This window comes from Ascaphus truei, chromosome 4 (genome assembly GCF_040206685.1).
Source record: "Ascaphus truei isolate aAscTru1 chromosome 4, aAscTru1.hap1, whole genome shotgun sequence".
NCBI classification, from domain to species: domain Eukaryota; kingdom Metazoa; phylum Chordata; class Amphibia; order Anura; family Ascaphidae; genus Ascaphus; species Ascaphus truei.
The window spans coordinates 143,262,860-143,277,613 of record NC_134486.1 but is presented as its reverse complement, the minus strand read 5'-3'; the positions used below and the strand labels follow the sequence as shown (position 1 = coordinate 143,277,613).

General features: G+C 40.3%; 1 protein-coding gene across 2 annotated transcripts in view; it reads right to left on the bottom strand.

Annotated features, from left to right (window-relative positions):
• CRIM1 (cysteine rich transmembrane BMP regulator 1) overlaps window positions 1–10,589 on the bottom strand; it is a 700,781-nt gene extending 690,192 nt beyond the window's left edge. For both annotated transcript variants that reach the window (XM_075596630.1, XM_075596631.1), the window contains exon 1: window positions 9,362–10,589. In XM_075596630.1, the coding sequence (XP_075452745.1) occupies window positions 9,362–9,671 (310 nt within the window). In that variant the 5' untranslated portion in view covers window positions 9,672–10,589. The remainder of the gene's footprint in view (window positions 1–9,361) is intronic.
• Window positions 10,590–14,754: the final 4,165 nt, after the last annotated feature.

Sequence of the window (14,754 nt, the reverse complement as noted above, 5' to 3'; positions counted from 1 at the left end):
CAGTATAGCATGCGGTACATAGCACATAGGAATTGTTGCAGCCACAGTCCCCGCCCTGTAGTGCTTACAATCTATGTTTTTGGTGCCTAAAGCACAGGGAGATAAAGTGACTTGCCCAAGGTCACAAGGAGCCGACACCAGGAACTGAACCAGGTCCCCCTGATTCAAACTCAGTGTCATTGTTTACAGAGTCAGTGTCGTTACTGACTGAGCTGCTCCTTCTCTAGCCAGTAGGGGGTTCTTTTAGTGTTAAAAAAAAAGGTTATAAGAATGAAAGAAAACAATGACTCACATGACAAATGAGAAGAAAAATTCAGATTCAATTCACAGTGCTATGATAATTGTTTATTTTCCCATCTAATCGACTGAATTCAGTTCCCACTTTTGTTCGAATGCATCTGCCACCGAAGAATTGCTTGCACAGCGATGGATTAGATGAACAATGAAAAGAATTCCTTTTATCAAAGCTGTCAGTCTGAACAGATGAAAAAAGAGCCACTTTCTAGTTCAGAGTTAGACGAGGCGACTGTAGAAGTGAACTACACTTCGATCTCACTGCTATGATCTGTACAACGACGAAAGATAGATGGAGATGACCCTTGGTCTTCCACAGTGACCGTAGAGCCTGGCCCTGCAGTGTTCCACTGGCCAACGTTTTATTGTCCAGTACCGCATTACAAGTCCTTCTCGCAATACAAGAGGCTGAAACGGCTGCAAATGTTCACTGGGCAACTTCCAAAATAGCATATGCTGCAGTTTACAATGAGCAGCGCTAGCAATGTGCAACCACTAAACATGCCTAAATAAAGGATGGTGTCATAAAAATGCATTATAAGTGGATCTATACATTTATCAAATCAATTTTGTATTTATAACCCAATGGGTGGAATAAAACTGACTTGATAGATATCAAAATATTGTATGCAAAATGCTAGGCAAGTCCTCCCAATCTAGTCAACTGCATTTACAAACAAGATGGATGGGCTAATGTGCTCATGAAACATTACCCTTTTGATAGGTCTTTATGATACACCTTTGTTGAAATTAAAAATGGATTATAATATAATTATGCTACTATTTTGGAATGCATGTGCAATACCCATTTAAGAAGTTTGGTGTGCAGTGTCTTTTTTCATTTATTTATTTTTTTATTCTTGTTTTATTCATTGGGCCTCAACAATTCCCAGAAGTCCTGTCCTCGCTATTCTCTACTAACCAACAGAGAAAAATTATTCCATTAGTAATTCAAAGGCAGGCGGCTCAACAAGATGTCTACCTTGGGAAAGATTGGTCTGATAATGAAAAGGCGTACTTTCTTCTATTAGATAGAGATTGTGTGGGGGTTTTACTACAACTACAACGATCGCATGGTCAACATTGTGACAATCACATAGGGAATAGGTTAAAATCCCTTTCAAGGTCACACCAAGTATCAGCATGTGGATGCAGCAATTGCAAAGCACCAGTCCACACTGCTTGTCGGGGGGTGAGGGGGATGAGAGACGATCAGTGGGAATCTGACCTCTGGGGAACTCCATTTTCCAAGATGCAGGGAGTTTTCTCCACCAGGTAGAAATATTGCTGGTCAGCGGCCAATAGAGAGATGCAACATCATTGCGAGATGACATTGCAACTTTCTATTGGTGACCCATGGCCATATTTGTAGTTTTTCTTTTGAGACAAACAGCTTCAACAAAAAACTACAAATATCTGGGAAACCGTGGGTTCCTGAAGAAGGTCATGGGACCTCCCTGTTCAAGTACACTACAAAAAATGTAAATAATAAAAAAATAAAGGGTATTGCTGCTTTAAAGTCTGTACATGTATACTCTCCAAATTGCTTTCCTTTCTCTTTTTCTCTCAATCACATATTTCATTGTCAAACACTAGTATTTTAGTAGAAAACTGATGTAAAAACAATCTTGAGTATTCCTAATAATAGAAACCATTTCAACCCACAGAAAAACTGCCATACAGTTCGGCTCTCAAGAATGCAAATTAGGAACTGATTTAGTATTTCTTAAAACCCTAATCAGCACATAACCCTAGAAGCAAGTATATTTGTTGTTGCAATTTCTGGAGTTGAGCTATTGGGTATACATGTGAAAGTTATTGGGCTTAATTTAATATATACAACAATTGAGAGAATTGGCAGGTGGCAGAGAAGGTGCGGCTACATGACTGAATTATTTAATTGTATTTCCATCAAATACAAATGTGTTTGTGTATATATATTTTTATGGTTTTGAAGCAAAAGGTGGCACTGTGTGCTCATTTGCATATCATTTCACAGAATCCCTTGCTGCAGTGGAAGTCTTAACTTTGTTCCGTTTTTTTTTGTGAATGCTGCCATTTTCTGCAACTGTTTGATGGAACAGTTGAACAATGAACAATGTTAACAAATGTTGTGTTTTTCTGAGAATAAGGTACCTCCTCTAGTCTCTTTCGCAATTGTATGCTTTTTTGGGACAGGGATACATTCTGCCGTAAGTTTAACGTCTACAGGGCCCATTGTGCTGGGATGCTGAATCTTTGAGGTCTCAACTTACTGCAATGATAAGGAACACTTATGAGCACATACCGAGACAGGTCCACAACTCTGCTTTACCTTACGCCATAATTGCACAGCATACCGTGGCTTCAACTGCAGCAAAGGACTCTGGGTAATGCAAATGAGCAAAACCTGGTTAAGGCCTCAGTCACTGCGGGCGTCGGAGTGCCTGGATGCGCGTGCACCAGTTTCAGCCGCGATCTGCGGTCTAGGGGTCGTGATGGGACGCGCGTGTTATTGAAGAGCAAGGGGAGGCGTGTTGGGGGCGCGGCCATGACGTCACGCGACTGGTTCGCCCTCATTGCCTGAACCGTTGCCGTGACCATCGCTCGGCCGCCATGCCAAAAGACAAAAATCTTGTCTTTTGACAAAGGTTGTCGTGCATCGCACTTTCTGCAGGCGTGCACAGGCAGTGACTGGGGCCTGCCCCAAAGAGGGCCGTATCTTGTTTGCACCGCGCATGCCATAGAGCGCAAAGCCGTGAGCAGTGGGGACGAGGCTTTAAAGAAGTGCATGGCCAGTAAACCTACATACAGACTCAACCTTTTGGATCTCATCAGTGTGAGGATAGTTACTGGCCTTGCATTGTGAAGCTGTTCTTGGCTATAAATTAGTTACACAAGTATGTTATGGTGAGTAAAAATGTGACAAAAACCCTCCACCATACAGCAACGATAAAAAACACTTATGAACACGTACGGTGGAGGAGTTTTGTCCCTTTTTTACTCCCCATAACTTACTTGTGTAACTGGAGTCTCACTTTCTAACTTATTGCTATCCTAAGCACTCATAGCACAAGGCTGTGGTCCTGAAAGCTTGCACTCTCATTAATCATTAGTGAGCCAAAAGGTATCACTTGTACCTCACTTTGGTTCTGTCTATTATATGGGCTGACACAGCACCGTTTTCTATCTGAGCCTTGAGAGAACTCTTTATGAGAAACAATTCTGCCGTTTTCACAGCAATATATTATTTAAACACATATAAAATATATTATTTTGATGAATGCATTTAAACTATATTCAAGTTACATGATTAATAATATTAGAGAATCAAATATTTTAAATACAGTAACTCTCCCCGGTGTTGTGATTACCAATACAGTATATTTTCTCCTAAACGAAATACAATAGCTGTGCTACTGCTGAGTGTTAGGAGATATTCACAGAACTGGTTTGGGGTTAAAAGAAATAGAAGATCTATGGATGTTTTCAAGACATAACAGCACATTTTATGGTACAAATACTGGATTGCTGCCTCCCCTTTGAAGTCTCTAAGGGGCTCTATGCTGCCGCCTACCTTTCAAACCAAGAAAAACAATGTATTCTCATTCTGTAGTCATCTGAACTCTCACAATTACTCGCGTCCCGAAAAGGAGCAGAATGTGTAACTCTGCACAGTCACGTCAGTGACAGCTCTTGCAATACAAAGAGGAACGGTGGCTTGTGTGTGTATACGTGTTCCTGATGGCCAAGTACAATCGGTTTACTTTCAACCACCGGCATCATCTATATGTAATTCTATAGCACTCCAATATTTATCAGTAACGTATTTTATATTGTATGTTGGATTTTTTTTTTGGGGTGGGGGGGGGGGTTGGGGAGGGGGACAGACATACAGTGGCTATTAATAAATTGCATATTTTATTATTTCTAATAGATCTTTTTTTGCTTTCAAAAATGATTCAGTGATAACTGCGCATCGTGGCAAAGCGCTAAACTTCTCATTGCTTTCTTTCAGGAGCTTGCTCTCCAAATTTGAAACGCATGAGTCATGAAACAGGCAAATAAATCAGCAGCAACCCCTCTTTGATTGGGAGAGGTTTGTACTATGCAGATCCAATGGCATTAGAATCTATACAAATGCCAGAATTATGGTTGTTTACTGTCCCAGCAGGGAATAAATACCCTTTGATAACAAGTTTCTCTGAAAGATCTGTAGCTCCATAGAGCTGCACTATATGCACATTGTTACTATTATAAACATTTCTAGCAGGTGGGGAAGGAAATTCCATTTACTATTGGCTTGCGTTTATATTGGGTGTATATTATTCTCTCAAACTAACAGCTATTGTTTAAAGAATGTGTGTTTATTGAATGTTACAATTGGGATGTGTTAGTAAAGCCCTCCATGTTTCTTAAATGTAACTTTAATGGGAAAGAGGAGTATGTAAATGAATGTTTATTGTATTATTAAATATGCTTTACATTTCTGATTAAAAAAAAAACAGCACATGAGGGATTATAGATGGATCAAAGTCTTTCCAAAAGATCAACATCAATTAGGTAGTATCATTAATGATCTCATTTGCCAAACATGCCTGCTGTTTCCTGCTCCAGTCCTCAATGGTCACCAACAAGCCAGGCATTAGGGATATCCCTGCTTCAGTACAGGTGGCTCAATCATTGGCACAGTAAATGACTGAGTCACTGATTGAGCCACCTGTGCTGGAGCAGGGATATCCCCAATACCTGGCCTGTTGGTGGCCTTTGAGAACTGGAGTTAGCCACCCATGCCCTATATGTTAAAACCTCACTGTCCCTTTGCTACCAGCAAACAAGAAAGAGAATGTCCCTCTGCTATATCATCCTGGATGGCCCTCCGCCGACTTAAACTTAACATGTCAAAAACGGAGCTCCTCATATTTCCTGCCAAACCTGGCCCTACTACCTCCTTCCACATTACTGTTGGAAGCACTATCATACACCCAGTAGAACAAGCACAATGCCCAGGGGTACCACTCGATTCCTCTCTCACATTCAAAAGGTATCTAAAACCTGTCGTATTTTCCTCTGCAATATTACAAAGATACGCCATTTCCTCTGTTGCTTGACTGCTAAAACTTTGTCACTGGCCCTTATTCTCTCCCGTCTCAACTATTGTAACCTCCTGCTGTGCGGCCTTCCAGCCTCTCTTCTCACCTGTATCCTCTACAATCTATCCTAAACGCTGCTGCCAGAATCACTTTACTCTTTCCTGAATCTGTCTCAGCGTCTACCATGCTGAAATCCCTCGACTGGCTTCCTATCAAATCCTGTTTCACACCCTCAATTCCCCTCCTCATTTTAAGGCTTTACACTCTTCTGCCCCTCCTTACATCTCAGCCCTAATTTCTCGCTATACATCATCCCGACTCTTGCGTTCTGCTCAAGGATGTCTTCTCTCTACCCCTTTCGTGTCTAAAAACATCTCCCGCCTTAAACCTTTCTCACTGACTGTCCCACACCTCTGGAATGTCCTTCCCCTCAAAATCCGACTTGCACTCTCTCTATCCACCTTTAAGACCCATCTTAAAACCCACCTCCTTAACGAAGCATATGAGTAGCTCTGTGGCTGATACTATATACCTCAAACTTAAACCTTGGCCCCTTGCAGACGCACTTACCAGAACACCTTCCTACCGTCTCTGTACATTCCTGCTGCTTACCAATTAGATTGTAAGCTCTTCGGGGCAGTGACTACTTTTCCTAAATGTCACTTTTATGTCTGTAGCACTTCTTCCCATTATGTTTTATTTGTTATTTATATGATTATCGCGTGTATTACTGCTGTGAAGTGCTAAGTACATTAATGGCACTATATAAATAAAGATATACATACAAACATACATTAATAAAGATTTGCATCATTCAAAGTCAACAACTATTTTGAATGTTCCAAAAGTGAAATTTACAACATGTGTATAAGGCACAGTAGATAGATCTTATCCCTTCCATTCTATAACATATAACACTTGACTGTAACAGACAGGGAAAGTATGCCAGCCGATGAGCAAGGAGGAGTATTGTGCGCGTCACTAACAAGATACCCTTTCCAACAAGTGGCAAATAATACCAGAATGAAGGCACCTCCTCCCAAAATGGTAAGGAATCTGTTAACAACACCCAGCAGAAATGGAACACCCACGCAGCAAAATGAGATGAGCCTCTGATCTCAGTAGGCAACCTGATCTCTATTCTTTCTAGATCAATGAAGGGAATTTTATTAAGCAGTGTTATGTGAATGATGCATGTTAATGAGTATAGATGAACCTGATGGAATACTTTTAGCTGCATACATCATTTCAGGTATGGTATTATCAGATTGCAAGTTGTATGTGTCCGACACAATGGAACTGATAGATCAAGGGGGAGGAGAACCAAGATAATAGCAGTAAAGAAAAATCAACATTTAACATCTGCTGGAGCCTTATAAAGCCTCGGGAGACCTTTCCTGCTAACATACAAGACGCGCTGGCCTTGAAATCAAATCACTTTAGATAGATGGTATCAACTAATTCCTTCCTATCTTCAAGAAGGTGTAATCTTTGTGCATCAAGCTAAAAAATTGTGCCATTAAACTGAAGCGAGGAGAGTGATTGTGAACGTAAATCTCTTAGCGACAAAATCTCAGGGTATTTTATCCCTAGTGTGTCTATCTTGCGTCACTGAGTGATTTGATGAGGGTTTACATGGAGTTACAGGAGGAAATAAGGAGGCAATATGAGATGGAATCCTATGTACGGGATTTATTACATTCTGCATTATTTAACAGGATCTTCAGTTTCCTTTTTTTGTCCTAGGTGGCGCAAACCTGCCTGTCACGTGTGCCAAATGTCAGAAACTTGACTGACAAGTTTCCTACATTTAACGTGGACGCAGATATAAAATAAGTTTGTGTGTCAAGATTAGAAGAAATGCTCAGGTGCGTGATATATAACATTGTGACATACAGTATGCAATCATCTTTCCTGCTATCACAGTGGATGGGATAAATGGAAAGCTGCTTTTGTAGACTGTGCTGGCATCTTTTAGTATTACTCAACTGAAGTAGAAGGAAAGAGTATAAAAGGTTCATTGTACTTTGACAGGTAATACACCACATTGTTTTTTAAAGTGTGCAGTTATTGTGTGTACGCTTACTTTACTGTTTAATGTGAATTAACCATGGCTATAAAAGAATGAAATCTGACATGTGGATAATGTATTGTGGCTTCATTGCATTTTTTTGTGGAGGAATTATCTCCAAATGAGGAGAAATCACACTTTTTTGCCCATTAACACATGGTGCATAGAAATGACAGGAGTATTGCAAACTGATAGCAATGTGTCCGTCTTATTATGTGTTCTGTTTCTTTCTTGCCAGTTAAATTGCATGAACTTCCCAGACTTTCACTTTCAAGAAAACATAACGGGGTAGGGAGCTCTGGAATGTTTATCTATTTTTAGGTAGTGAGTAATGTGAAAATTTAAAAAAATAATAATGTTAAAAAACCAGGACCCCATTCTCTCAGAATGGAAATTAAAGACATTATCATACAACCAGTGATATCCCATAAAACAACCTAATGGAAGCAGACACTACCTTTGGGATCAATGATACCTAAAAGATGTGGGAATTTTTGGATAAAAGGGTCATGATCATTTGACAAACCTAGGGTGCCAACCCAGCCAATGAAGCCCGCATTGACAGGCTGAGATGATATAATCTGATTGATGCATGGGATATCCACCAAATTCCAGCTGCCCCTGAATCTCTTGAGTTAGCAGACCTTCAATTTAGCAATTGGCAGACATTTCAACTCTAAACTCAACCCCCTGCAAATGATCCACTGCCTTAAAACATTAATTTACTGAATGTACTGTATGTCCCAGTCTTGCCTAAATATCTTCTGGGATCCACTGCATCAATATGCTTGCGCCTCCACGTTTCATACAATCTTCATATAACCTCTCCTGGGATCTGCCTATGGCTTTTGTAAATTATACAGTACATCACTCTGCTCCTTCACTTCCAGTAGCCCAAACCTACATAATCTCTCAGATCTGAATGTTCTGCTCTTCCTACAGCAAGTAACCAATAGCTCTTCAAAACTACCAATGGATCTTAACCCACCTTCCCCTTGCCTTCTCTACTCCCTCTACAATCTATCACCTCACCTACCCCCTCTATTCACTGTACAACCACCCCATTATCTTGCTATGGCTCCTTTTCATTTCCATACAAAAGAGGAGGTTAATGTGCTGACAGCTGAATTAGGAGAATACGGTTTTTAGACCCAAACTCATCTTTGTGGTCAAGTCACTTAACCTTCCTGTTCATTAGGTACCAAAAAACAATCATATCCGAAACTCTTTGTGACAGAGTATGATCAGCTTTTGAACTATAGGACCCAGCGAGGAATTCTTGATCATTCTTCTAAATTAGTCACCACAATCCTTGGCTATAAAGTATTTGGCAGAGGGTATGACTGCGTGCCTGTAATAGCACAATGCCAGCAATACAGAACAACAAACAATCCCATTATTAATAGTGCATGTGTTCTGATGTGTACACTTGCAGCTTTACAGCAGGTAACAATCGTGGCTTCTTAATTGCAATTGTGTTCTGCCATATTTTTCTTTAGTACTATATCATCCCTAATATGCCATCCCTAATTGTGCTTGTGTTTTATACAGTATGAGAATACATTATTAAACCAGTGTGCCCAATGGAAACACAAGATGAAAAATGAAAGTGTGAGCACTGATATTAATTCTATGTTCTGCTATGCATACGTACAGCACAACAAAACATGTATTAATTATGTGACATGTTCTCGTGTCCACATCGTCGATAAGGAAATAAAGCACAATCACTGTTATTAATCTTATCGTGGGGATGGCAGTGCTATATAATAATAACAGCTACTGTTAATTACGTGTGTTTTCTGGTTTGCACACTGGTAGTTCAAAGTTGGGTGCTGGTTATTGTGGATGTCCTGCTAAATGCACCGGCAGTGCTTTATTTGAACACACAGTGAATGTGACTATTATTACTACGATGCCATACCTTCACAAACACCCACTTCATACTCCGTGATGGAATCGCCATTGAGTGGGGGGCGGATGACACAGCGCAGCCCCCGGTCGCAGGCACCGTGCAGCCCATAGACTCCCCCGCAGGTCTCGTTCTTCTGCCTGGCGCACATGAAGCAGCAGCCGCAGATGCCCAGCACGATACTCCCCGGGCAGTTCTTAGGCTCCTCGCATTTGGATTCATCGCAGGGCAAACAAACCAAAGCCCGACCGGACCTAGGAAGCAGCAGCAAAGCCACCACAACCAGGTGGCAGAGAGGCAGCAACTTCCACACCAGGTACATCCTTCTGCGAAAGCCACCAAACCACGATGGTCGTGTTTTTATTATTATTTTTTAAAGAGCAATAATACACCGACGATAAAAGATGATCAAACCAAATATAAATCAGGAAAAAAAAAAGATATTGTAGCAATAAACCTTCCTGTTTTGTATTCCAACAAGATAAGGGAAAGGTGATCAGGGGGGTTGATCAAGAGAAATAAAATATGTTTGTAAACGCTTGAAAGATCAGTTGACCTATCCAAACTTTGTTTCAGTTAAGGATATCAGATGTTCATATGAATTGCAAATAGGCACCCAAAAATACAGGAGAGGAGGTGAGATGGGACAGTCAAACTAGACTGAAGAAATCAACTACACGCAGCATGATCTTCTCTCAAGACAGGTCAAGGAAACCAACGCAAGAAACCAGCCAGCAAAATATCCTTTTAAAAAAAAGTTTCTTCCTAGTTAAATTTCACTGTAACTTCTCCGCATTACAACATATCCGACTCTCCAGGCTAATCCACTGCTTGGAAATGTCCTTCTATCTTCTTGGATCTCTCGATCAAAGTTCTCTCTCTTGCCTTCTTCCTCTCCTTTCAACAGAATTTCAGAAAGAATTCCTGCGCTGGTGCTTTTTCTCTCGTTCAAGCAGATCTCTTTTACAGCTTGCAACCAAAAGCAATAAGCAAATAAAAAAAATATATATATACCAAAATCACAACAAATAATGCTACAAAAAAGACAACAGGTTTGATAGATCCCTTTCGTCTTTATCCTTCTGTTCTGTAATTGTATGTGTTCCTTTCAGCGATCCAACACAAGATCTGCTCAGGGTCTGTCTGTCATGCTTCTTTTTCTTCTCTCTCTCTCGCACTCTCAGTCCCTTACTTTTCTCCCCTCTCTTGTTTATCGCTCTCGGAAAAAAACGCAGCCCTAGAGCTGCTCACGCTTTCTCCTCCCCAATTGTTGCGTCATAATGAAAAACACGCCCCCAGCCGCGTTCGAAATTCTAATTGGAACGTTCCCCATTGTCTCGCCCCGCCCAACCGTTCCACAAATGGAACGTAGGTGAACTGCACAACTTGAGCCTTGTCTTGATCCCCCCAATTCCCTGGGAAGTATTGATTCAGTAGCTTGGGAGCAGTTTTTTTCCCCAAAGATGAAAGTGATCAGAATGACGCCTTCTATCTTTAACACCGGGTTACAATTGCACTAGTCTAGCTGTCCTACGGACATTTCTAATAGGGGACACATGTCTAGCACGTCTTAAATGCAACTACATATTCGGTAGTTCTGAGACATCACCTGTACATTGTTACCCTGGGGGATCGGCTCTCATTTCCTGCGTGCTTAGGGGCAGTTGCATATCAGCAGTGATCAATCCACTTAGAATAATGAAATATGTCCACCTGTGCAAATTGTACTGTAACAGGAACCACAAATCACTCTGAAAACAGCGATCAGATCAGTAAACTAAATGATGCGGTTGATACAGAGAGTGTATCATGTTGAATGATGACCTGCATATTTGCACATGTTAAAATGAAAATTATACGTGGATAAATCCAGGTACGCTGCAAGAAAATGCAAAATTGAGTGTTTACATAAACATGTAATAACTTGGTTTGTGAAGACACAATCCACAGCATTGTCAATGTCCAGTAAATCCAGATCGCTACCTGTTACTATAGAACATGTCATTATGGAGTAAAATGATTGCACTTTGCTCTTGCTTTTTAAATTACGTGATGCCAAATCTAACAAAGTGGGCGACTACTAGCCTTCATATCTCAGCTGTACAAAATAAAATCATTTTCAAGATGATCTCACCGGGATTAGAGCAGCCGCAGATGTGAAAATAATTAAAAATATTAAAGAAATCCTTCCAATGGTCACCATGAGATATTCATAGCTGGATCCATAAACCACTTACAGGTGGTAATCGTCATGTAGCAGTGCTGAAATACTGTACAAAGCAGAGATGTGTAAAACGTATCAACAGGGCCTTACCCATCCCATTTATTTAACATTAATTTTGACGGCTAAATAAAGGTGATAGACAGGTAGAACGTGCCCAGGGTCGATTTTGTTAAGAAATTGCTACAACTGGGAAGACACCAGATTTCTGCTTTATCTGCTACCCATGCTGCGTTTTTTCATTAAATGTAGTTGTGCTGCTGCCACCGACAGGACGATTGTGAAAATGAGTTCAGAATTTTGGATTGACTTAACATAGACAGGCTATGCATGTTTTTATTAGTTCTGCAATGTTTTTCTGCAACAAAAAAACATTTATCTTATGAACAGCATGACATGTTTTATAGTGTGTCAGGTAACATCCCTTTCCTGTTTGTGTTTTAGAAGAAACTTGTCACAAACCATTACACTTTACATTCAAAGCTAGAATAATATTCCATTTCAATGTCATTTTTTTTCTTCTTCCTCACAATAAATCAATTCGAGTAGCCATATAATAATTCTAAACATTTTATCAGGATAAATGTATTATATAAGAACATTATTAATAATAGTACTCATTTTCCGTTTTCATTTTGTGCGTCCAGTGTGTCTTACAAACATGTATTTTTCATAAACGAAAAGCATACACAATATCTAAGCCATTAAACGGGGCCACAATTAATTATTGTAGTTATAAAAGGTTACATTTCATGTTTTAAAATGCGGTGGAAGTTGCAGGTAGCCCTACACAGATACTTGTTCCTCACACTAATGAGATAATTTGGCTTAGTAATCAGTCACCATACTGGAATTCTAAACGATCCCTGTGCTGGTGACATTGGAGTTTTCCTTACACTAAGATCCACCCCACATATTTTATTGCCAGCAGTAAGTTATGAGATAGCATCAAATGTAATTAGCAAAGCAGCGTCCTTGAAAAATAAACACATAGCTGCAAATATAATAACAATATTCATTTCCCATAAACAGGTTTATGCCCTGCTGTTACATCTACTTCTAGCAGCAAAAATAAGTCACGTCGGGACAAAATAAGCTTGTGTTTTGTATAAGTATACACACATGCACACAGCATGTGTTATACGTCTTAACTAGAGGTAAAGATTATATTATATTTGTACTTACCTTATGACTGCATAATAATGGATTTCATTTTAAATAAGCTATGGCCATTACTGATGCTATTCCATGACACTGATGAATGTTACATGAAAACCCTTTTGCCGTTCCTATCCTCCTCCTGAGTTTCTTTCATCTTAATTTCTTATTTGTTGACTGTCCGAGATAGGAAGATTAAATGCATTACTAATCAAACACTGAATATGGTATATATTGTGTAACCCCCGTCCTAAAGAGTTTCTAGCAGTGTTAGTGTTTGCAAGGCCCCACCCTGGGTTGTTATGGGGATCCAGATGTCAGGCGGGGTATTAAAGGAGAAGGGACTGTTCTGGAAGGTTAGGTTTCAGGAGGACAACATGAGAGGAGCCTTGGGGAGAGGAGACACACATGTTCTTAAAATAATAGTATAGATCAGCCCCCCCTAATTAATTATGTTATACACAGTCAGTCCAGTATAATTACTAAGTTAAACGGCATGTGACAGATGGTCTCAGTAACTAAAATTCCGGATGCCAGCGGATCGACTCTAACCACGGATCTACATTGACATCCTCTGAGGCTGAAATGGAAGTGGCAGTTACTATAAAGGCCAAGGCAGTGGGTTACGTATACAGGACCTGCTAGGATCCACCATTCGGCCTAGTATTATCGAGACAAAGAGGAGAGATGTCCCAAACCAATGAGGGAGCCCCGAGTCTTAGGACAGTGAAGAAACAAGATATGAACCTCCATTCGAGTGTTAAGAGTGGGCACTGATGGAAGAATCATATTCATGTATGTCTGATATAAAATAAAGTGCAACGTTGTCACAATATGAATGAGCGGTCCCTGTGCTGGGGACACAAATAAATGACAGTTGTACTACAAAAGTTCCTGGTGCCCATTTTTATACAACCTTGCTACCTCATCACCAAGCCGCCTGAATTCCAGCACCTGAGTCAAGGTAAACCATGCGGTGTAGCCATATGCATATCTCACCAATGTAATCTCCCTAGGAAACCAGGCAGGGAGGGTTACAATTGTATTTTATTTAAACCCATATATTTGTTTGTAAGTGGGACTGCACCTTTAATAAGCAGTACTGCGTGGAGGAACAGTCTTGTAGTTATGGTAGTGTGACCAGAAATTAGTGGTATGATAAGCTCAACTGGACCTTGGTCAAGTCACTGGACCGAACGGTACCTTTTGTACTATTGGGGGCATAGTTACAGATGTAGATTTCTCTACATGCAGTGCAAGAAATAAGAATGACACAATAATGATTCCGAATCACAAAGAGGGAGTATAAATACTATTCCCTGATATGCAATACTGTTTTCATGAAATGTCTGTTTTGTGTGCATTTAGAATTTCAATAAATTATTCAGGCCCGAAGCATTCTGATGAATAGTGGCATGGTCAAATATCAACAAATATGCATATATATTGAAATACGACTGCTCCACTTCCAATTCCTCTACTCTATTTTCCTTCCTCACTAATTAAAACAATAAGCTTTTAATAGTAGTTAATTCCTTTTCATTTATTGTGTATATATCATAAACTGCAAGGTATCTAGACTGTTTTAGCTCCTGGCTTCCTAGACTTTGGAATATTAATGCTACCATGGTTGAAAGTCCAACATACCTCTTAGTAACTGTAACGTATACACATTACCTAACATGTTTCCTTAGTAATATACTGTATGTCTTACAGTCTTAAATAATCAGAACTAGGAAATGTACAGTATCACTGTATTAACGCGCTAGCTTTTGAAGTGCCAGTGTTAAAGCACATAGTAGCAGGGTTCGCTTAGTGTATGCTCTATATCAGGGGAGCGCAAACTTTTGAAGCTGCTCTCTTCCCTGGCTCTTGCGCCTTCCCCCCACCTTGTATCCGCATCAAATGACGCTGACGTCATGTGCCCCGCGGCGTCATTTGACGCGTGTGACGTCACGTCACATGACCAAATTACGCCACGTTGCCATGGCGACGCGTCACACAGCCGGCTGAATCCTGGTAAGTG